At 63.0% G+C, this 21,224-nt stretch overlaps 1 protein-coding gene across 2 annotated transcripts; it reads right to left on the bottom strand.

Annotated features, from left to right (window-relative positions):
• Positions 1-4,889: 4,889 nt before the first annotated feature.
• On the bottom strand, positions 4,890-20,642 carry FHOD1 (formin homology 2 domain containing 1). Of its 2 annotated transcripts, XM_084533463.1 has the most exons (22): positions 20,440-20,642; positions 14,355-14,461; positions 14,209-14,273; positions 12,897-12,964; positions 12,702-12,807; positions 12,499-12,593; positions 12,019-12,130; positions 11,691-11,785; positions 11,459-11,602; positions 11,142-11,347; positions 10,949-11,059; positions 9,448-9,608; positions 8,274-9,223; positions 7,871-8,023; positions 7,498-7,680; positions 7,135-7,254; positions 6,765-6,926; positions 6,500-6,690; positions 6,223-6,415; positions 5,977-6,136; positions 5,713-5,889; positions 4,890-5,257 (listed from the first exon to the last, which is right to left on the bottom strand). In XM_084533463.1, exons 1-22 carry the CDS (start codon positions 20,608-20,610, stop codon positions 5,175-5,177), a joined length of 3,813 nt encoding a protein of 1,270 aa, XP_084389589.1. In that variant the 5' UTR covers positions 20,611-20,642; the 3' UTR covers positions 4,890-5,174. The 2 variants fall into 2 exon arrangements, with proteins under 2 accessions (XP_084389589.1, XP_084389590.1); XM_084533464.1 differs by lacking the exons at positions 12,897-12,964; positions 14,209-14,273; positions 14,355-14,461; positions 20,440-20,642 and having other exon boundaries at positions 12,698-12,794.
• Positions 20,643-21,224: the final 582 nt, after the last annotated feature.

Raw genomic sequence — 21,224 nt, 5'->3', positions numbered from 1 at the left:
TTTTTCCCTCCTGACCTGTTGCTTGTTGCACAGGAGGGACCTGAACCCGGGCTGCTCGGTGTCACCTGGGTTCTTCAGCACCTTCAGATGCCCCCAGCCACATCCCTCACACCATAAAGCTGTTCTGGGGACATTTTAAAACCCTATGAACTATTTTTTTTAAAGTTGTTAAATCAAGGATCACGGTGTGCAGAACTGATTTATGTCTTGCCCATTCTCCTTTTCCCTGTGAATGTGCCCGGTGGTGTGGGCACTGCCAGCCCGGCTGGTCCCCTCTCTTCCCAAACCTTACCAACACCGGGCATTGAAAAACCTCACTGAAGAAAGGTGGTTTTCCAAAGAGCAGAACGGCATTTTTTGACCCATTCCCACTCACTGAGCTAACTCAGCAGCTGGCTCTTTACAAGAAATGCAGCATCACTCGAGGCTTTCAGCGGCTTCCAGCGCCCCAGCTTGTTTGGAGGCTGTCCTGCTCGGAGATGCAGGAGCTTTGTGTCCCCCGTGCTGAACCTTTGAGAGAAAGGATTTACTCACAAAGCAGCACTCGTGCGTACACGTTAAGGTCAGATGAGCGCCACCATGTCTACCTGCTGTGGCCATCGTGGTGTTGGCCACAAATGTTGATCTTTACAAAGCTATTGGAGGGGCTGGGGTTTTGGAGAGGGGTTGTGGTGCTGGAAAGCACAGGGCAGCTTGTCCCCAGGTGGTTCTGCAGCCCGATGTGACCGTACTGATTGTGGTGTTTTAGGAGGGGCAGATGCGACCCTTCCAAATTCACCCACCTCCTCCAGAGCTGGGCTGAGTGTCAGTCTGTCCGCCTGTCCATCCATCCCTCCATCCCTTCCAGCATCCTCGCCGTGCCCTGGCCCACCTCTCCCCATGAAGGCAGAGGCTGTCCCGTGGTGGGGGTGTCCTCGGTGGCTGCTCCTGTGGAGACAATGCCCGGCCTTGTTCCCCTCCCCATTGCTCAACACCGCAGGGTGCCTCCCCACCGCCCCGCGCTGTTGGGAAACGCCGCCGAGATCCCCATTACCTTTTGACCTACTTGACTTCTCCCGTGCCCATTTGGCTAATTGCAGCTCACCTCCCGGGGCTGGAAGCGGGGCCGGGCGGGTGGCAGCCGCGGCTCAGGTCCCCATGGGGGATGGCGGCTTCCTCCTGCTCCCCTCGCCCTAGGCTGTTCCTACGGCTCGGCGGAGCCTCCCATGACTAACAGGTTTTGAGATAATTGTTCCCCTCCCTAATCTCATCCGCAGAAGATTCATTACATTGTTTTCGAAATGCCACGAGCCATTTCCAGGGGCTGGGGGCCCGTGAGTGATGTGATTCATCCCGCACTGCTCCCACAGGTACTCTGTCTCCTCCAAAACAGCAGGTCCTTCTTCCACCGCTGTTATCTCCGCAGGAAACACCGCCCAGGTGAGCGCCCAGCAGGGCGCTTTGGCCTTTCTGGTGCTGCAACCCCCTTGGCCATCGCTCGTGGGCAGGTGGCCCTGGGTCCCATCCTGCTCCGAGGGGAAGGAGCCTGGTGGCACCTCAGGCTGGGGACAGTCCAGGAGCTTTTTGCTTGTTTTCTCACGGTTTGCAGTGGTATTTTTTTTTGCTCCTGTCATCTTGTGCATCCCAGTCGATGGCTTCAGCCTTAGCCCAGGGCTTTGACCCGCATCTGCGGGGGTTTGCAGCTCCTGGTGGGGCTGGATGGACCTTCCTGCTCCTGGAGCAGCTCCAAGCACGCGCCCTGCAGCCAGCCAGCCTCCTGCACGGGCTCCTTCCCAGGAAAGAGCTTCTGGCAGGTGCTTAGCACCCAGCCACGTACCCAGCCCGGATCTTTCTTGTTCTAAATCCCCTTTTCGGAAAATCCCGGGCTCTGACCTGTTGGTTCAGGTTGTGCAGGAGCTCCAGGTGTTTACAAAACACGTCCCCACTTCCAGCCAGATTCATGGCTTCAGGAGAGGTTTCACCTTCTGGAAAGCCGTTCCCCGGTCTGACACTAAGCGTTTCTGCTTGGATGGAGATCGCGTGTCACCATCCCCACCCAGCCCTGGCAGCCTCCTCGCTCTGGGCTTCCTGCACCGTGGTGTCCCCGGGGCTGAGCTCCCCAGACACGCTGCCAAGAGCTGGATTAGCACCACGAGGACCTCTTGCCAGGGCTGGGAAGCTTTGGTGACACTCAGCTACTGCCACAGGCAAGGGTACCTGGCCCTGCACCCCTTCCCAGCATGGCACCCATGCCAGGCTGTGCCAGCAGAGGAGGGGAAGCTGGCTGGCATCGCCAGCATCTTCATCCCTAGAGCAGCACAGGGCAAAACGCTTTTCTCCATCACATCAGCCAACATCACTGCTTATCTCCCTTCCCTGCGGTTGCCACAGGTCCTCAGCCTGGGTATTAGGGTGATGGAGCAAGCACAGCTTCCTCTTGGCCACAGGACCGGTCCAGGAGCATCCCCAGGTGACATCCTGCCTCCTCCGCCCCGAGGGACCAGGGCAGTAGGTCACAACTGTGGTGACCTGGATCCTGCCCTCCACCTCTGTGCTCTGTGCTGCCGGGAAGGGCAGGCGCAGAGCCGAGTGCGTCACCAGCCCGGGGTTGCTCAAGAGGCAAAGGATGAGTCCTGCAGCGGAGATGGCAGGAGGAATTTTGGGGGAGGCACCTGGCAGGTGGCCAGGTCTTGCAAGAAGTTCTCTTGATGTGTCTCTAGCCCAGGAACAAACGCGAGGTTATGATGTCTGTGGTGCCTGAGCACGAATTTCGGGAGGGGTGGAGGAGGCAGGGGACGTCTCAGAGCACAAGGGGACAGGCTCCTGCTGGCGTTCTTCGCACCCTAACGGCGAGGAGACAAACTGCTGCAGGAAATAGCAGATACGGCACCAAATCCTGCTGGGCTCGTCCCTGCTGTCCTCTGCTTGCCTCTGCTTTCTGGAGTGGGGCCAGCACTTGGTGGGGTTCGGGGATGAGACCCGGAGAGGTGGCAGAGTGTGGGAAGAGAGGAGCAGGTCCCAGCCAGGCGAACAAACATCCAGGACCAAGGACGTGGCTGTCACCTCCTGTGACAGCGATCAGCCGGCTGCAGGACATCTCACAGGGGACAGCATCTGCGTGTGTGTGTGGGGAGATGTGTCCACCCCCTGGGCAGCAGAGGTGAGGAGAGCGAGCCGAAGGCCCCCAGGGGACTCCTTGGGGACCCAGGGGACGCGGGGTGCCGGGACAGGCGCTGTGGGGACACGGCCTCGGCGCGGTGCCGTGCGCGTGGCCGCCGTGCCCCCTCGTGGCAGCAGGACACAGCTGGGACAGCGGGTGGCCCGGGGCCAGCGGCACGCTGGTGGGTCTCCATGAGGATGGGGACAAGGAGAAGGGCTGGAGATGCCACCAGCAGCATCCTCCAGCGCACTCCCGGGGGTGCAGCACCCTGGGGCATCCCAAACGCAGCACTGCTGGTGGCACCCGGGGCTACACGCGCTCCCTGTCCCCAAGGAGCCCCACGCAGCCCCGTGGGGACCCACGAACCTGCCTCTGCTCCTGCATCCCGACATCCCGCTCCATCCCGGGGTGAGGGGAGGGGGTGGCACGCTTGCCCAATGGCTTTTTTGGCACCAGGCTCCGGTGCCGCGGCCAAGCCAAGCACTTCAGGCGCCTCTCAAGGGCAGCGCGTGCTGGGGGCCGGGTGGGGAATCTTGGAAACATCCCCAAGGCTGCAAAGCCAAAAAAACAGCTGGAAAATAAACTGAGAGGTTGGCAGAGGCCTTCAGTGAGGACACGGCCTCTGGGGGTGGCATTGCCTCAGTTTACCCACCCCGTGAGCCTGTGACTTGTGGCATCTGAGGTGATGCACATATTATTTCTGTCCCCTGCTGCAGGGGCCCTCCCACCCCATCGCTGCGTGCCGACCCCCTCACAGCTGCTTGGTGCCCCTGGGCACCTCTTGTCCTCCATCTGGGGACCGATCCAAACACCACACCATGTCCTGCAGCACCTCTTGGACACCTGCAGCTCTTGGCACCCGGCTGGCTTTGGGCACATGGGCTGGGGGCCAAGGCCACCGGCGCGTCCAACATCCCCAGGGTCCGGTGGCGGGGGAAGACCCCGCGTGGCAGTGAAGGCGAGGAAGGAGCTGCCCTGCCTGGAGGAGTTTTTCTTCATTCTTTGAAAGCCGCAGAGACCTGCTGTGCTGGATTCGGGGCTGGCAGCAGCGCCGGGGCAGCGGAGCTGTGGTGATGGATGATGTGACAGACACCCTTCCCAAATGCCTTCGCCGTGGGTGGCGGCGCCCCAAGCACGGTGACCTCTGCTGTGGAAAGCGGTGAGACAGCTCCTGCCACAGCAGGATGCTCAGAAATGGTACCCACTGGTTTTAATTCATGCCCAGGACAGCCAGGAGGTGGCACGGACATGGGGACAGGGAGCTGCTGTCCTCGTAAAGCTGGCCTGTCTGCCAAGTGCATGGAGATGGTGCCACAGCCAGGCTGGCGGGGACACATACACATCACATGCCCAGAGCCTGGTCCACCTAAAACACCCCAGGAGAGGGCTGTGAGGGAGATGTGAGGTTTGAATCAGAGTGTTGCAGTGCTGCCCAGTCTGTATTTACCACGCCGTGGCCTCGTGCTCCGTTCTGCCCTTGAGCGTGCAGCCTTGAGCCTGGCACGGTGCCGGTGGCAGTCCTCTTTCTGGCAAGGTCCCCTGGGTGTCCCAGTACAGGGGAATCATGCTGCCCCCAGTCTGTGAGCTGTGGGGTCCCTGCCCTCCTGAGTGGGGGTCTTCAAGGGCTCCGTCTCCACAGCCCGAGCCCACCCTGCTCAGCACCAGGGTGCTGGCTGTCCCAGGGAGCATGGCCCCGGTCCCGAGATCCTCCAGCACCCCGCTCCAGGAGCAGGGACAAGGGACAATGCCATCAGCACACGCCACAACACTTTATTGCCACAGCTGCCGCTGGCCATCCCAGTTCCTGGAGGGGGTCCAGGCCAGGGCCAGGGCTGGGGTCCTCTCCCCTCATACTGCTCGGACCCCTCCACGACTCACACTCTCCTCGTCTCCTCCATCCTGGCCCCCACGGAGCAGCCTCACGGCATCACTCCTGGCCTGTTCTGGAGCCGGACGCCAGACCAGCGTCCTTCCCGCGTCCTTCCCTGCGGGGTGCGGGTGGCAGGGCCCCCCCTGGGTTGTAGGGGGGGTCAGGTCACACCTCCATGCCCGGCGCCCGCCCCAGCCCCAGCGCCTGCACCAGGTCGTCGCTCAGCCCGCTCTTCAGTGTCCGTCGCACTGCGGGGAGAGGAGACAGGGTATGGGGTGGCGTGGGGACAGGGACACGGAGATGGGAGTGGGACACAAGGATGGGAAAAAGGGCATGGGGACAGAGATGGAACAGGGCAAGGGGAAGGGGCAGAGCACAGGGCAGCGAGGGGACAGGGACCCAGAAACAGGACAGGGCATCAGGGCAAGGACACAGGCATGCAGAGTACAGGGACAGAGCATGGGGCCAGGGACACTAAGATGGGATGGGGACACAGATGGGAAAGGGTACGGGGACAGAGCGAGGGGACAGAGATGGGACAGGGCATGGGGATGGAGACGTGCAGAGAGGAAAGAGCATCTGGGCTGGGGCATGGGATTGGGAGAGTACAGGGACAGAGCAAGGGGACAAAGAGGGGACAGAGCACGGTGGCAGGGACACAGAGGTGGGACAGGGCATGAGGACAGTGGCAGCAGGGACTCACAGGACTTCCTATTGCCGCGGGACCTCCTGCGCTCCTTGTTGGCGCAGGGCCGGGGGTTGGCGCTCTGCGTCACCGACTTCACCAGGCGGTCCATGATCTCGTCCGAGGCGTCATCGGGCGAGCTGGGGACGTCCTCCTGGGCCGGGGAGCCTTGGCTTGGGGTGACATGCCCTGTCCCTGCGTGGGGGTATGAGGATGCTGGCATCAGCCGGGTGTCCCCATGGGCCACCCCGCTCCGCTGTCCCATCCCCAGCCTGTTCCTACCCCGGCTGGCCCGGCTGCGTCGTGCGGGGACATCTGTGGGCAAGCTCAGGACGCTCTTCATGCTCTCATGGCCTTCCTCCACCTGCTCCTGCTGCTTGGGGCTGGCCGACACCACAGCAGGCGGCGCGGTGGCCTCGGCGATGCCGGAGAACTTCTCGGTCTGCAGGCGAGCAAGAGGTGGCCGTTGGGGACACGGGGCGGCCCTCGGGGTGCCGAGGGGATGAGGGCAACGGGGTGGCCCCATACCTCAGTGATGAGCCTCCCGCGGGTCTTGTTGCGCTCCCGGTGTGCGGCACGCTTCTTCTGCTGCTGCAGGACGCGCTCCCGGCAGGTGCGGTACTCCAGGGCGAACTCCCGCAGCAGCTTGCAGATGGGCATCACCTTCACGTCCCGCACGGCGCTGGCCGGGTACCCCAGGTACAGCAGGAAGGAGTGAAACCTGCAGGGACGCCGGTCACCGCGGGGTCTGCCCCACTACGGATGGACCACGGGGCCGGGGGTCTGCCCGCGGGGAGATGCCCACCTGTTGAGGATGCGCCTGTGGACCACCTTCAGGACGACGATGCGCTGGGTGCTGTCCTTGAGGAAGTCTGTCAGCTTGCTCTTCAGCACCGGCTTGGTCTCGTGCTTGGCGATCACCTTCAGGTTGTCCCAGGAGGCCCGGCAGCGCCGCTCCAGCTGCACCAGGCTGTTGGCCAGCTCGTCAAAGTCGACCTGGAGGAGGGAGACGTCAGCCCTCGGGGTGGTGGTGGTGGTGGTGGTGGGGTGGGCTCTGGGCTTGGCCTCACCTTGGCGGAGCGCGTGATGGAGGCGATCTCCGAGTAGAGGTCCGTGGTTTCTGGGAACTTCTCCACCACCATCTGGCAGAGGTGGTGCAGCAGGGACTGCCGGTGCACCGTGTCCTTCACTTCCGAGACCTTCTCCAGATAGCCCAGCTCAAAGCCTCTGCTCTGAAACCCCAACAGACTCAGCAGGGCCCCTCCATCCCCCCACCCTCCAGCAGACCACGTGCACCATCACCAGCACCCACACCACCCAGCCTCAGGCACCTTCCCAAGCCTCATGGGGTCCCTCTCAGGTACCCAACGTGCCGTGGTCAGTCCCACTACCCTCGCAGCACCCAGGACTGGCTGCGTCCCCCCACACCCCGTTCCTCACCTGGGAGCCGTTCAAGAAGTTGCCCATGGCCAGCAGTGTGGCCAGGATGCACTTGAAGGTGTGATTTTTGGCCAGCTGCTCCATGCCCACTTTCAGATCAAACAGCGGCTCTGCAATCTCCTGGATGAGGACGGGGGCAGGTCAGACCCCTTGGGTGTCACCTCCCTTGGGGGCTTCAGCATTTGCCCTCAAACACGAGCACAACCACCCCATGCTTGCTTTAGGGACCTGCAGCCTGTCCCCAACCAGGACACCTCCCGTACTTAGACATGGCCACGTCCCACCAGGAACACACGGGGCTCATCCCAGGGACCCTGCTGGGGCTGGCAGTGGTGGGGGGAGATGGGGTAGGTGGCCCCGTACCTGCTCCAGGCTCTCGTAGTCCAGCTTGAAGGCCCAGAGCTGGAGCCTGGCCGTGAGGTCGCTGATGGAGGACAGGGAGAGCAGGAACTGCTCCGCAGAGCCCAAGGGCACGTCGGGGTTGGCCAGCTGGGCCTCCTGGATCTTCTGCTTCTCCTCCTCAGTCGGGACCATGGTCAGGATTTTCTAGAGCAGGCAAGGGGATACGTCAGGACTCCAGCAACACCACCACTCCCCATGCTGGTGGGAGATGCGACGTGTCACCCCAAGGCCATCTACATTGTGCCACACTGGCAGCATGGGCATGGAGACCTCCTGGCTGGGGGAAAAGACCCGCACGAGGTGGGAAAAGACCCTGTGGGGCCCAGCTTCTCACCTCGATCCCTTCCTTATTGACCGCAAACTCATCGAAGTTGAGCACGGCCGTCTTGATGATGTGGACGGGCGGCAGCACCGTGAGGCCGATGTTGATGGCGTTGCTCCTCTTGGGGTCCAGCACCACCACCACCTTCTTCCCGTCGGTAGCTTTCTGCAGGGAGGACAGGGCGGAGGCTGGCAGCCAGGCAGAGGGCTCACCTTCACGAGAGCACCATGGACATGAGCCGGAGGCAAGCAAACCCATGCACCAACCATCCGCCCTGCCTCAACCTCCCCGCTGAGCCTCGGGGCTGCGGGTGCCCATCAGCACGGGGTCGGGGTGATGGTGCATGCCCAGGAGCCCCAGGTGAACCAACAGTGCCCCAAAGTCCCCCCAGCTGATGGTGCCAGCCTGCTGGTACCTTGGAAGCCGGCACCTCCTTCGCCCGGGACTCGAAGAGATGCTCCAGTTTGGCAGTGTTGACCTCAACGCTCTGCAGGGACGCCCACAGCGTCGCCCGCCCGAACCTGCCCGGCCCCACAGAGCCATCCAGCTGCTTCAGCTCCTTCCAGAAGAGCTTCACTGTCCTCTTCTTCTTGGCTTGGGAAGGGCCATCAGTGGTCGAAGGGCCTGAGAAGCCTGGAGGGGGTGGGCAGCCGGGGACCATAGGAGGTGGAGGGGGAGGTGGTGGGCAGCCAGGGGCCATAGGAGGTGGAGGGGGAGGTGGAGGACAGCCAGGGGCCATAGGAGGTGGAGGGGGAGGTGGAGGACAGCCAGGGGCCATAGGAGGTGGAGGGGGAGGTGGTGGGCAGCCAGAGTCCATGGGAGGTGGAGGGGGAACCATGAGAACTCCAGCGCTCGCTGCCTGGATGCCGGGAGGAAGGAAGGAGCCATTGGCTATGGGCCCCGTGTCCAAGATGTCAAAGTCTTCCTCCTCCCCCAGGTCGGTGAAGTCCAGGTCCTTGATCTTCAGCTGCGCGGGGCTGGCCTGAAGGTGCTCCCACGACAGCTCCGTGTCCTTCTTGATGGGCATCATCATGGTGTTCTCCAGCTTCTGCGTGTGGGTCTCGGCGTCGATGTTGGACGCGGCACGTGCCAGCTTGGCGTGGGCGCTGGCCACCGGCCCGTCCGGAGCCCTGCCATGCAGCCAGGTGCTCTCCGGCTCCCGACCACCGTGTCCCTCAGCACTGCCCTGCCTGGTGCTCCTCTCCTCCTCGCCGTGGTACTGGGAGGACGACAGCCCCTCGGGGAAGACCTTCTGCCTCCCCAGCTCCGAGGAGCCCTTAGCGTAGAGCATGTCCAGCATGAACTTGGTGTCGGAGGAGATGGCGCTGCAGGAGTCAGTGGTGTCCTGACGGCCCATGTGGGACCCTGCAGGGAGATGGGGAGGGGGTGAGACAGCCTGCCCGAGGGGAGGGTGCTGCTGGGCTGCACATTGAGTTTGGGGCCCGTTCCTAGGTGGGAGCATGCTTGGACAATGCCATTTGGAGAGGGACGGTGCACACACCTCCATGGCACCCAGCATCATGGGCTAGAGGGACCACCAACACCCACCCCCAGATCCTGGTGGGCTCCAACCCCATTCCTGCACGTACTCATGCTGGGTGGCTCCGTCCCGGGCTCAGGGGTGCTGCTGTCCCCATCCCAAGCGGCGAGATGCTCCGGAGCAACATCGCTGAGGATCTCGAGCCGTCCCTTGGCCATGGCAGAGATCTTCTCCTTCTGGGCAGCAGCCAGGTTCTCCAGGAAGCGAGCTCTGCGGGACAGGGGCAGCCATCAGCTGAGGGAACCAGGGGGCAGGGGAGGTGGGGACGGGCAAACCACACCACATGGCACCACACAGCAAGCACCACACGGGCCGGGTCCGGTACCAAAACCCCCGGCACCAGCCGCACCACAGCAGGGTCCATCCATGCCCCTCAGCTGCCTCCAAGCCCTTCAGAGAGATGGGTGATGCCACCACGGCTCGGGGATGGGGATGCCACAGCCCACCAGGAGCTGAAGGCAGGGGAAGCATGGCCATGTAATGGGTGAGGCTGGCAGGGACCCCCGGAGGTCACCTGGCCCAAGCCCTGCTCCAGCAGGGCCACCCCGAGCAGGTTGCCCAGGACCATGCCCAGGTGGCTTCTGAGCATCTCCAAGGCTGCAAACTCCACCACCTCTGCCACCATCGCTCTTTGGTCCCAAGCTGGTGTTCACCACGACCCAGGAGGGCACCACGGTGGAGCCGGGACACACGAGGACCCTCCTCCTGCTCCTCGGCCATCCAGGGCCAGATTCCTACAGCCTGAGGAAGCGCATGCCTGGAGACACACGCATGCCTCTACTTACTCAAACCTCCTCAGAATAGGCTTGTCCCCATGCAAGGAGGGGGCATCCTCCCGCCTGAGGGAAAACAGGGGTTAGCCCCCGCTAATGGGGGTCTCCTGCACCCACCCCCCAGCCCCACGGCATGGCCTGGGGCCCCCCATCAAGAACTCCCCTTGCCTGGGTGCTGCATGGTGCTGGCGACGTGGGGGCACCGTCCCCATCATCAGAGCCACCAGGGAGGTTCTTGTGGACGATGCCAGCTCCAGGGCTGTGCCACCAAGGAGCACCATTAACGGGGTTTGGAGGGTGCTGCCACCCCGAGTGGGACCCTGGTGGCACGGCGGTCCCGGCCATCCAGCCAGGACACAAGCAGAGGAGATGCAAGGGCTGGGGACAGCAAGCGGGGTGCGCCGGGAGGCATCACACGCGTGCAAAGCCTGGGCACTTACCAGACAGGGACAGGTTGGTGCAGCCTGCAAAAGGAAAGATAGAAAGAGTGGGCAGAGGAGAGAATCAGCGTGGCCAGAGAAGAGGAGCAAGGGGGAAGAGATGGAGCTGGAGAAGAGGCGTGCGTGCCCCAGTGGGGCCAAATGATGCTGTGAAAGCCCTGGCTGGGCCACCTCGGACTGTCCTCTCCTGGCTTGTGCATCTTGCCGGCCCCAATGCCTGCCCGGACCCCGCTGCACCCCCAGTGCCCCCTTGGGACGGGTGTCCCCCAGCAGGGACACAGTGGTGGGACCCTCCTCACCTCCATCCCCAGGGCATCATCCCCGCCTGGCTGCTTACTTGTACACGCTCCTTTCCCCAGGGCCTGGGGGCTGCTCCTTCTCGGGCGAGGTGCACGGCAGAGACAGCCGCAGGCTGGACGTGCTGTTGTAGGTGCTCTTTGGGCATGGCCTGGAGAAAGAGGTGGCACTGATGGAGACCTGGGGGGGGACTCCCCTTCCCGCATCCCGGCATCCTCACAGCCCATACTTACTCTGCTGGGATGCTCGGCTCGGGGCTGTCCTCAACGGGGGGCTTCTTTGGGGTGCTGGGGGTCCCTGGCACGGGCTGGGGGTCGGGGCTGGACTCGGCACAGCTGCCCTGGGCACGCCACCCACGCCGGCCCTCGTCTGTCTTCCTCCTCTCCTTGCGCCCGCCCGGTGACGGCTCCTCCACCCCGTCCTCCAGCTTGAGAGCGCTCTGTGGAGGGGATGGGGACGCCCGGTGAGCCCCCAGGCACTGCTCCCACCCCACACCCCCACCCTCCCCAGGGAGATGGACGTGGACATCACCCCAGGGCGCCCCGCTCACTTCGTAGAGCACAAACTGCTGCTTCAGGTCGAGGTCGGTGCCCTTGCTGCTCAGGTACTGCTGCACCACCACCTCCATGCCCTGCTGCTCCAGGCAGTCCGTCACGTCGTAGAAGGAGTCCTGGTCCGGGAGGGCAGCCAGCGTCTGGGCAGGAGCAGAGGGACAGGGCTGGGACGGGTGCGATGGGGACAGGGAGGCCCCACGGCACGGCACGGCCACCCCTGGCACTGACCTTGTTGATGAGCGTCATCGCGAACACCAGCAGCTCCGTGTCGGCCCCGTTGCGTTGCTGCAGGATGGCCATCAGGTTGGACCACGGACACACGCCTGGGACAAGCAAGGGGAGAGGGGACACCAGGGCTGCAGCTGGGGCAGGTTTGGGACGCAGTGTGCTGCACCCCCAGCATCTCCCCCCATCCCCATCCCTGCTGGGGGCTCTTGGTGGGCTCCCACGGGCCGTGGCCATCACACAGGGGGTTGGCATGGGACAGACAACGCGTGTCCTCTGTGCTGAACCATCCCCGAGCAGGGATCTCGCTGGCAGCTGGGGCTGCACTCACCTCTCGCCTGGTCCACGGCGTTGACGGCGCGGATGAGGAGCAGGGCGTTGGGCTCCGTGTACTCCACGAACACCAGCAGCAGCTTCAGTGCCATCTTCACCACCAGGCGGAACTGGGACGAGGGACAGAGGCCGTGGCAGGGCGCTGCCAGCACCGGGTGGCTGTGCCCGTGCCTCAGGGCTGGTGGCTTCACCAGCAGCTTTGGGGCCAGGTCACGGTGCTGTGGGGCTAGGGTCCTGCAGCTGGGATCCTACGGGCACTGGGAAGGGGCCTGGGGTGGGACCCCCCTTTTATGTTCAACCTCTTTGACCAGGATCATGGTCACATCTGTCTGGGGACGCTGGGTGACTTCTGTGAGCAGCACCCAACGAGCCTGAGGGCAGGAAGGCACCAAACCCATCCTAAAGGCGAGGTGTGGGGTGAACCCCTCAAGGGACAGCACATGGGGACAGCCACAGAGAGGGGGACACTGCTGCTTACCAGGCTTCCCGACAGCGTGTACAGCCACTGGACGGTCTCGTTGTGGTTGATGACGCCCTGCATCCCGTCCACGAAGAGCATGATCTGGCTCAGGGCTGCAAGGCAAGGTCATGGGGATGGCGGCCACCCCGAGCAGCAGCCTCCTCCACCCTGCAACAGGGACACCCCCAGCCCTCCGCCACCCCCTGGACCAAAGTACCGACCACGGAGGATGTAGTTCTGGTAGTTCTGATCAGCCTCTGCCCCCACTTTGATCAGGCACGTCAGCCCATCCAGGTTCACAAACTCGGGCACCAGGTCCTTGTCCTCCTGCGGGGAGAAGCCCAGGCTTTGTCCCAGTGCAGATGGTGGGGACGTGGCCAGCTCTGGGCTGGGGACACGGACCTGGGGTCACCTACCTGGAAGAGCTGCTTGAGGGAGAAGAGGGAACGGCGCAGCTCCGGCCCCTGCGAGTTGTACAGCTTCTCTGCAAGGAAAAGGGTTGGAACAGGCTGCCCGGGGCAGTGCGGGCGTCCCCATCCCTGACGTGTTTCAGAGACGCGTGGACGTGGCACTAAGGGACACGGTTAGTGGTGGGACTCGGAAGGTCAAGTGGTTGGGCTTGGAGATCCTGAAGGCCTTTTCCAACCTGGGTGTTTTTATAATTCTGTGAAATGGGAGATGTGAAGAGATGGCCTGGCCAGGAGCTCTGAAATGCTCCCAGCGCCAGCACTGACTCCGTGGCATGTGGCCACATGGGGTGGAACAGCAGCAGCTCCCCCACACCCACAGCTGCTTATTTCAGCACTGCCACCTTCCTATTTTCTTTCTTTTTTTTTTTTTTTTTCTTTTTGATTTTTCTGCATAGACATAAATATCCCCTCCGGTTTCCTGCGCAGAACCGAAACAGGAACACGGCCAGGAGGCAGAGCCACTTTTAGCCATTCCTCCCCACCGCGTGGGAGCAGCAGCCCCCGGGCAGTGCTGACCCTGTGTGAGATTTGGGGGCATCTCGGGAAGCATCCCACCCTGCCGGGATCACCCACCACGGGGCACTGGGCATCGTTACACTAACTCTGCCACCCTTCCTTGTCCCTGTCCCGTGGCTGGCAGCCCTCAAAGGAGGCTCACAGCTCACCAAATCCATTTTCCTCTGTTTCACCGCTTTTCTATTTATTCCTTCTTTAAAAATAGCTGCGTTTCTGGTTTCCTCCCGCTTGCCCGCTCTGAACTCCAAATTGCATTATCCGAGCATCCCGAGTTCCCCGGGTCAGGTTCGGAGCTGTAACGAGCCCCAGGCCAGCTGCCCACGCTGCTTCCCAGCCAGGCCAGCGAGCGCTCTGCCAAACCCCAGCTCCCGGCATCCTCCCGGCCGTGCTGCTGGGCCGACGGGGCCAGGGCACGGAGCAACCCAGAGCCTGGGAACCGCGAGCGGAGAGCGCGACCCCGACCCCAGCCCCGGTCCCTGCCCTCCCCTCCCAGCACCGCTCTGCTCCACTCTGGCTTTTCCCCCTGCTCCGGATGGAAAGACTCGAGCTGTCCGAGCGCTCTTGTCCCCGTGTAAGCCGTTTGTTTGCATTCTCCACGGCTATATTTAGGTCTTGCCTGGATGACCCAAAATACCCGCGGCGTGCAATGCGCTCCCGGCCTGAGAAGCAGCAGCCCCGACCCCGGCAGCCTCGTGGCACCACGAGGCCACCCCCACGGCCACCACCACCCAGCCTGGCTCACCGATGATGGCGTGGACGCGGACGGAGAGCTGGGTGCGCAGGATCAGCGTCGGCCGCCGGCCCTTCCTGGGGCGAGGGGGACGGAGGGTGAGCGCCGGCGCTCGCTCACGCGGCGTCCCCGTGTCCCCGGTGTCCTGTGTGCCTCACCTGACCTCCTCGTAGAAACCCTCCAGGTCATCCTTCTGCTCCAGCAGGGACAGGTCGAGGTCCAGGTAGTGGCCGGACGGGGAGACCTGCAGCGTGCAGTCCTCCAGCTGGGGATGCAGACAGCCGGGATGAGACACGAGCCACCAGGATGGGACAAGAGCCACCGTGCCCACCTCATGTCCTCACCGGTGACAGCGATGTCCCTCCTGGCTGTGTAATTCACGTCCTGCAGGACCACCTCATCCCCCCTGCAGTGCCATCCCCACAGGGACGTGTCCTCCCTCCCTGCACGCCTCAGGGAAAGCCCAGGGAACCAGCATCGGACTTTGGGGGGAAACACGAAGCCCCACACCAGGAAAAAACACAGGGCGAGGGTGGCACCCGTGCCACCGACTGTCCCTGGGGTGGGGGACCCAGCCTGATGCTGCCAGCGTGTCCCGCAGCGGGGAGCAGTCGTGGCAGGGCTGGTTTCCTGCCTCACCCCCGCAGCAGCACGCACACCACGGCGAGCCCTGCGCGGGTTTCCCTGTGGCTGTGGGTGCCTGACCTGCCCCGTATGACTCAGCCCCGCTCCCGGCCACGTGGCGGGGTGGGGAAGCACCAAACCCAGCACTGCTCCTGCTCCTAACGCATCCCCTGCGTCTCGGCGTGCCTGCCGTGCCGTCCCGCATCCCTCAGTGCAGCGGGGATAGATCCCTGTTATTAATGTCACAGCTCTGCCAGTGTCCCTGATGCTTCCCAAGGGCTGGAAGAGCTGTCGACGTGCTGGAGCAGGCTGGCAGAGCACCACCAGCTCTGGATACAGCCCCTGCGTCGCCCTGTGCTTGCTCTCCATTGAGTCACAAGCCTGTGAAAACCTTTGCGCATCCGACTTCACCGCCTGCACGTCTTCAAAACCAGAAGCCAGAGGAGCACCATGCCACACGTGTTGGGATAACAGCCTGGCGTCTGACCAAGCCTCCCGGAAAATGGCAATTTGGCAGGGCAGCGCTGTCGGGCGAGACGCAGGCGTTGCGTTGTTTGCATCACTCTCCACCCAGCCATGGCAACACAAGCAAACACCATCCGAGGGCTTGCTTGCAGGGGAAAGGCTTCGAATCCTGCTCCGAGGCTTCTCCTGGGCTTCCCTGCACTCTCCCAGGTGCAGCAGGATGAACCAGCACCCGGGTGCAATCAAACACAGCAAAAAGCAGCTCCCAAAGGAAAAAATTTGCCTTCAGTCGGCTGCCAGAGCCCTGCAAGCCGGAGATAACATCCCCAGCTCCTATCAGGGCCGGTGACATGTCCCAGCTGGCGGCTGCGCGCTTCCCGTGCGAGCTTGGCCGTGCTCCCCACGAGGGATGCTCTGAGCCCAAGGGCTGCTCCCGCCCAGTAAATGCCATCCCCTGGGGATGGGATGGGGACAGGGACAGGCTGTCCCACGCCGGGGATGCCCTGCCAAGCCTCCCAGCTTGGCATTTCCGTGCTGGACCTCACCGCTGGGCTTGCCCCTGCACCCTCGGACAAGGGTTTAAAAGAACCGAGCCTTGCGGTCACGCTGCTGGGGACAGCACGGTGGGGCCACAGGGTGACAGCAGCTCCCAGAGCAGGGCTGTGTCCCTGCTCCGAGCCCTGGTGTCACCAGGAAGCTTTGATCCATCTGCCTCCAGCATGGGAAAGCGTCTTAAAACGGCACAGGACTGCAGTGAGCCTGGGGACAAAGCGGAGCAGGGGGAAGGAGGAGAGCATCCCACGCTCGCAGCTCCGGCACGCGGCTCCCATAGCGCTGCTGGTGTCCTCCAGGCAGTGGGCAGAGAAGTTTGGGGACCTGCTGGGATCATGAAGCTGGTGCTGGTGCCAGTTTCTAGTGGGAACAAGGACCCTGCACAGCAGCACGGCTCCCAGCAGCCTGGAGATGTCTCCTGCATGAGCTGAAAGCTTGCTGCCACCTCAACAGCTCCAAAACGAAACCTGGGGAAGGTGGAAACACATGGGATCTCCCTGACCATGAGCTTCAAAGCTCAGCGAGGACATGCACAGCCAACAAATGGCCCCCTGAAGAAAGCTGGCTCTGCTGGAGCAGAACTGCCCTCTCCAAAGCATGGGGCTGTGATGGAGGTTCCCCCACCGGTGAGCACAGGAGGTCTCCATAGCCAAGGCAGAAAAACAGACGCATCTAAACCCAACCTTGCTGTACCAGCCTTTGCCAGAACGAGCTGAGTTTCTCCCTGCTGACCCACACCACTGGCCCAAGCAGGGGTGTCCCACACGGAGCTGCAGGCTGCTCCAAGCCACGTGCTGGAGAAGCATCCCCGAGGAGAGCCCCACGCCATCCACCTGGACCAGGATTTGTCCCAGCAGAGCCTTGCACGAGCGACAGGGATGTCCGCAGGGCCAGCAGGCATGTCGTTAGCTCAGGGAGGCTCCCCAGCTTTGATGTAGCTGACGGGGGAGCATCCATCACGCTTGGGACCAAGACAACCCGCCCTGGGTGCAGCAGCCTGGCGCTGCTCAGAGGTGTGACCTGCCCTGAGCTCCTACCCTGTGCGAGCAGCAGTTCCCCAGAAATCCATAACAAGTTGGAGAACAGCCTCTGGCCTCCCCTGGCCTGCAGGAGGATGCTGCATCCTCCTTATCTGCCAGCTGCAGAAACACTTCCCCCCCGTCTCTAACACTTTCTTCTTTTTGGCAACCACAATTTCTCAACTTCGCCGCTCTGCGTAACGCTCTGGGCGGCTCTAAGAGAGCACATTTAAAGGAACTCTTTGGTGGCAACATGGGACACGGGCATGGCCCTCGCCTCCTTGTGCTGGCCTCGAGACGGACCCGGATCCCAAACCAGCCCCAGCTGGGTAAGGAAAAACCCAAAGATGCTTTAAAACCCCTGCCAGAGGCTGGTGTTGGGGCAGAGCCAGAGCAACGCCTGGATTGCGAGCCGGAGAGAGCCGTGCCATGGGACGCCCCACGCAGCTCTTCTGGGAAGGGGAATTTGCTGAAACCGGCGCTATTTGTTCCAGCTGAGGCTCAGACTTGAAGCAGAAGTTGAACACAAGGCTCAGGATGAATTTTACACAGCGTGAAGCAGGACCAGGCAGCGGCTGTAGCAATATCTGCAGCATCTGCGTGGCACCACCGCACGCCCCACGCCTGGGGCTGCCACCTCTGTGCACTTCAGACTCAGGCAAATCTCTTGTGCCAGCAGACCCAGCTCGCTCTCCAAAACACTTGCTATGATGTCTGTAGATGTCTGCAGCTTCTTTTCTGAACTCTTCTCACCCCCGGAGGCGATGGCAGAGGAGAAGGACAGGGCCGTGGGCAGCTCTCCCCACGCAGGAGCAGCCCCACCGCGCAGCCGAGGGCACACACCGCGCTTCGGGCACCTGGGTTCGCCCTGGGGGTGTTTATCACCAGGGCGCTCAGTTGCTGCCTCCTGCCCTTCCCTGCCTGACAGATGGCAGCACATGGATGGGAGCACTGCCCATAAGGGCAGGAAAAAAATAAATAATGAAGGCAGGAGGGCTCTGGAGGTCACCCAGCCCCGAGCTGGCCCAGAACTGCACACTTGCTCACATGCTGCCCTCTCCACCCAGGCCTGAGCGCCTGCCTCTCAGCACCCATGGCTCAATAACCCCCCAAATCCACCAAAATCCAGAGCTCCGGGCACTGGGAGCACAACCCGCTGTGCTGATGCAGCAGTTTTTTGCTCTTCTGCAGGTTTCCTGGCGAGGAACAGTTTTGGTTTCACAACAGTTTGGAAAATCCCTGGACTGGGGGATGAGACAGCGCTGGTGTGGGGCACGGGTCAAGGGAGCGCGGTGGCTTCTGGAGAGCGAGGGGACACCTCGCCAAGGCAGGGGCAGTGGTGGCACAGACACGGCCTTGCTGGCACCCTCTGCAATCTGGTTCTGCAGCCCCAGCGCCGCTCTGGCTGTGCCCAGCAGGCTGGTTCGCAAAGGGATCTCTGTTCCAGCGGTCACATGCTGTTGTAGAAAACACGGGTTTTGCAGAAAAACACTTGGAGGGGTTTAAAAACACACCCGCACCCAGAGGGAGCATCACCCAGCGGAGCTGCAGAACTGCTGGAAGCGAAGACGAGATAGCATCAGCCCGAAGCAGAACAATGCGGCTGGGGAAAACAAAGCGGGAAGGGGAAAACAAAGCGGGAAGGTATTTCAGGCACAAACACGCTTTCCGGAAAACATGAAAAAGCCATCAGCTGCGGGGAGAGGAAGCGCCGAGGGTGTCGCAGGGCAGGACGGGCTGTTCGCAGGGACACGCAGAGATGCTAGGGCAAGAAGCCCTCTGCCCCAGCAAAAGGCAGGGAGGGTAAATCCTGCATGGGATCCGGTCGGTCCCTGGGGCAGGTTGTCCCAAGGAGACTGCTCGGTTCTCCAAAAATGTGCAAGGACCCAGCCAGGCTCCGTCCTGGTCTCCTCAGGAGTGTGCTGCTGAGCAGCCTTCCCAGCTGAGCTTTCACAGCAGATTTATAGGGGGAAAAATTAGTAATAAAAAAAAAAAAACCTGTCTGCTCATTTACTAATTTTAGCGCGGTGAGTAATGGAGCGGAGAGCAGCACCTGGCACGGCGGGCACGTCCGAACGACGGGAGACGTTGTGCCAGGATAAGGCTACCCCGGGGTGCCAGCTCCTGATTCGGACCCAGCCCATGGGATGGGAGAGCTCTGCAGGGCAGGAGGCTGGTGGTGGAGGCACCGGCACGCACGAGCCCCGGCGAGCATCCCCGTGCCCGCGGTGGCACCCCGGGACCGCGATCCCGTTACAGGCAGCTCCTGCCCGGGGAGGAGGACGCATGCCTGAAATTTGAGTTCGCTCCATTCGTCATGTCTCGGGCTGTTTGTTCCCAAACAGACTCCGTTTAGTCACCGCCTAAAAATCCCATGACGGTGACAACATGAGATGCTGCTGCTCTGCTCCAAGAAAAATGAAAGTGGGGATGAAAGGAGCTTGTTTGGCTTAGGGAAAGGGCTCAGAGCAACCCCCTTCCCATGTCCCTGTCCCTGCCTCCCCTGCCTTTGCTCCTGCAGTGCTGCAGGCTGCAGGAGGGAGACGCTCGGCCATCGGTGAGGTGCTGCCAGGTCCCATGCCCACGGGGCGGTGTTCGGAAGGCAGAAAACCAGCCTGTCCCCAGCAGGAGGTGACTGCAGAGGATGCACTGAAAGCATCACACTAACAGAAGACTCCTGGGTGGGAAAGTCCCCAAGGAGAGGAGGCTCCAGGTTCCCCATTCCCTCTCTCCCAGCCCGTATCATGAGCCTGTGTCCTCCACTGCCCACAACACGCCGGAGGAAGTCGCTCAGCACGTTTCGTGGAGCGCACGCGTTTCCGCACAGCTTTCCAGCCCCGCCGTGCAAACAAAAGCCGTGGGACGGGGGCTGGTGGCCCTGAGGCTCCATGTGCCGCAGCGGGGCCACCCGGATCCTGCCCACGGCGTTTGGCAGCCGGAGGGCCCAGCTCCGCTCCGTTACAGCGTGGCACGGGGGCGCGCTCCCCAGCAGCGGTGCTGCCGCCACCCCGGGTCCCTGGCACACGCGGGCAGCTGCCGGGCCATGGCAGGGTGTCTGTGGGATGGGAAACCGCCTGAACATGAGCAGCCACTTCCTCCGAGACGACTCACGAGGGGCCGGATGAGAAATGGCATCACCCACCGGCGGGGCTCGCCAATTCCGCCGTGACTCAGGCGGCAGCGAGGGCCACCGCTCCTGCGGGCCCCGGGGCTCTCCGCAAGCAGCTCGGGGACGCGCGGTGCCACCGCCTGCGCCCGGGTCACCCCAGGGAGCCGCCGCGTCCCCATGGCACCGCACGGACACACAGACACAGAAGCACTTTCCCCTTGCAGGGATGGAGCCGAGGCTTTGCTTGCTCTCCCCGCGCATTTTCCCGAGCCCCCCCAGGCACACAACCACCGGCTCGTCCATCCCCTCCCGACCCCTCTCCATACCCCGAAGCAACCGTGCACCGGGGAGCCCCCATCCCCGCGGCCAACCCCCACCCACAAAGCGCTGCCCGGGGATGCTCAGCAGGGTCCCGGCAGCCCCTCTCCGCACGGGACCCCCCTCCCAGCCCTCCCAGCTCCCCCCCCTTTTTACCGGCAGCGGCGCTCCGAGCAGCCGGTGCAGCGCGGGCAGCTGCGCGCCCAGGGCCAGCGCCTCCTCCACGGCGTAAACCGGGGCTCGGCGCGGCTCCGGGAAGCTGCCGCAGCCGAAGGGGTCGGCATCCTCCAGGTACTGGACCCGGCACTGCACCGTCGCCTCCACCATGGCGGCACCACCGCCGCTGCCGCCGCCCCGCGCCCGCAGCAGCTCCCGGGGGGGAGGCAGCCGCCCCGGCACCGCCCCGGGGCCGCCCCTGCTAACGGGGAACGCCCCGCGCTCGGGCGCCCTCCGCGGGTGCACGCGGGGATCGTTAAGGGGGTTTCTGCTGGGTACGGGTGCGCGGGGATGTGCCATCGTGCTTCGGGTGCACGGGGATGCTCTGGGTGCCCTGGGGTGCTCCGGGTGTGCCAAGGTGCTTGGGGTGTGCAGGGGTGGTCAGGGTACCTCGGGATGCTCGGGGTGTCCCAGAGGATGCTCAGGGTGCTCCGGGATGATCTAGGTGCACAAGGATGCTCTGGGTACTCTGGGATGCTCTGGGTGTACCAAAATGCTTGGGGTGTGCAAAGATGCTCGGGGTGCCCCAGAGGATGCTCAGGGTGCTCCAGGATGCTCCAGGTGCACAGGGATGCTCCAGGTACACCAGAGCATACTTTGACTGCACAGGGATGTTCAGGGTACCCCAGAGGATGCTCAGGGTGCTCTGGGATGCTCCAAGTGCACAGGGATGCTCTGGGTTCTTCAGGATGCTCAGGGTGCCCCAGGAGATGCTCAGGGTGCTC

The sequence above is a fragment of the Aythya ferina genome, assembly GCF_964211825.1.
Source record: "Aythya ferina genome assembly, chromosome: 12".
Taxonomy (NCBI): domain Eukaryota; kingdom Metazoa; phylum Chordata; class Aves; order Anseriformes; family Anatidae; genus Aythya; species Aythya ferina.
Note: the sequence above shows the minus strand (reverse complement) of the source record. Positions and strands in the feature narration are given on the sequence as shown.

Excerpts from the sequence above, each read along its gene's own strand:
- FHOD1 (XM_084533463.1), bottom strand. The coding sequence starts at position 20,610 with ATGGTGGAGGCGACGGTGCAGTGCCGGGTCCAGTACCTGGAGGATGCC. Across the intron at positions 12,965-14,208 it reads CCGCGTCCACGCCATCATCG|AGAAGCTGTACAACTCGCAG; the intron begins GTGAGCCAGGCT and ends TTTTCCTTGCAG. Across the intron at positions 11,348-11,458 it reads AGCAGTTTGTGCTCTACGAA|AGCGCTCTCAAGCTGGAGGA; the intron begins GTGAGCGGGGCG and ends TCCCCTCCACAG.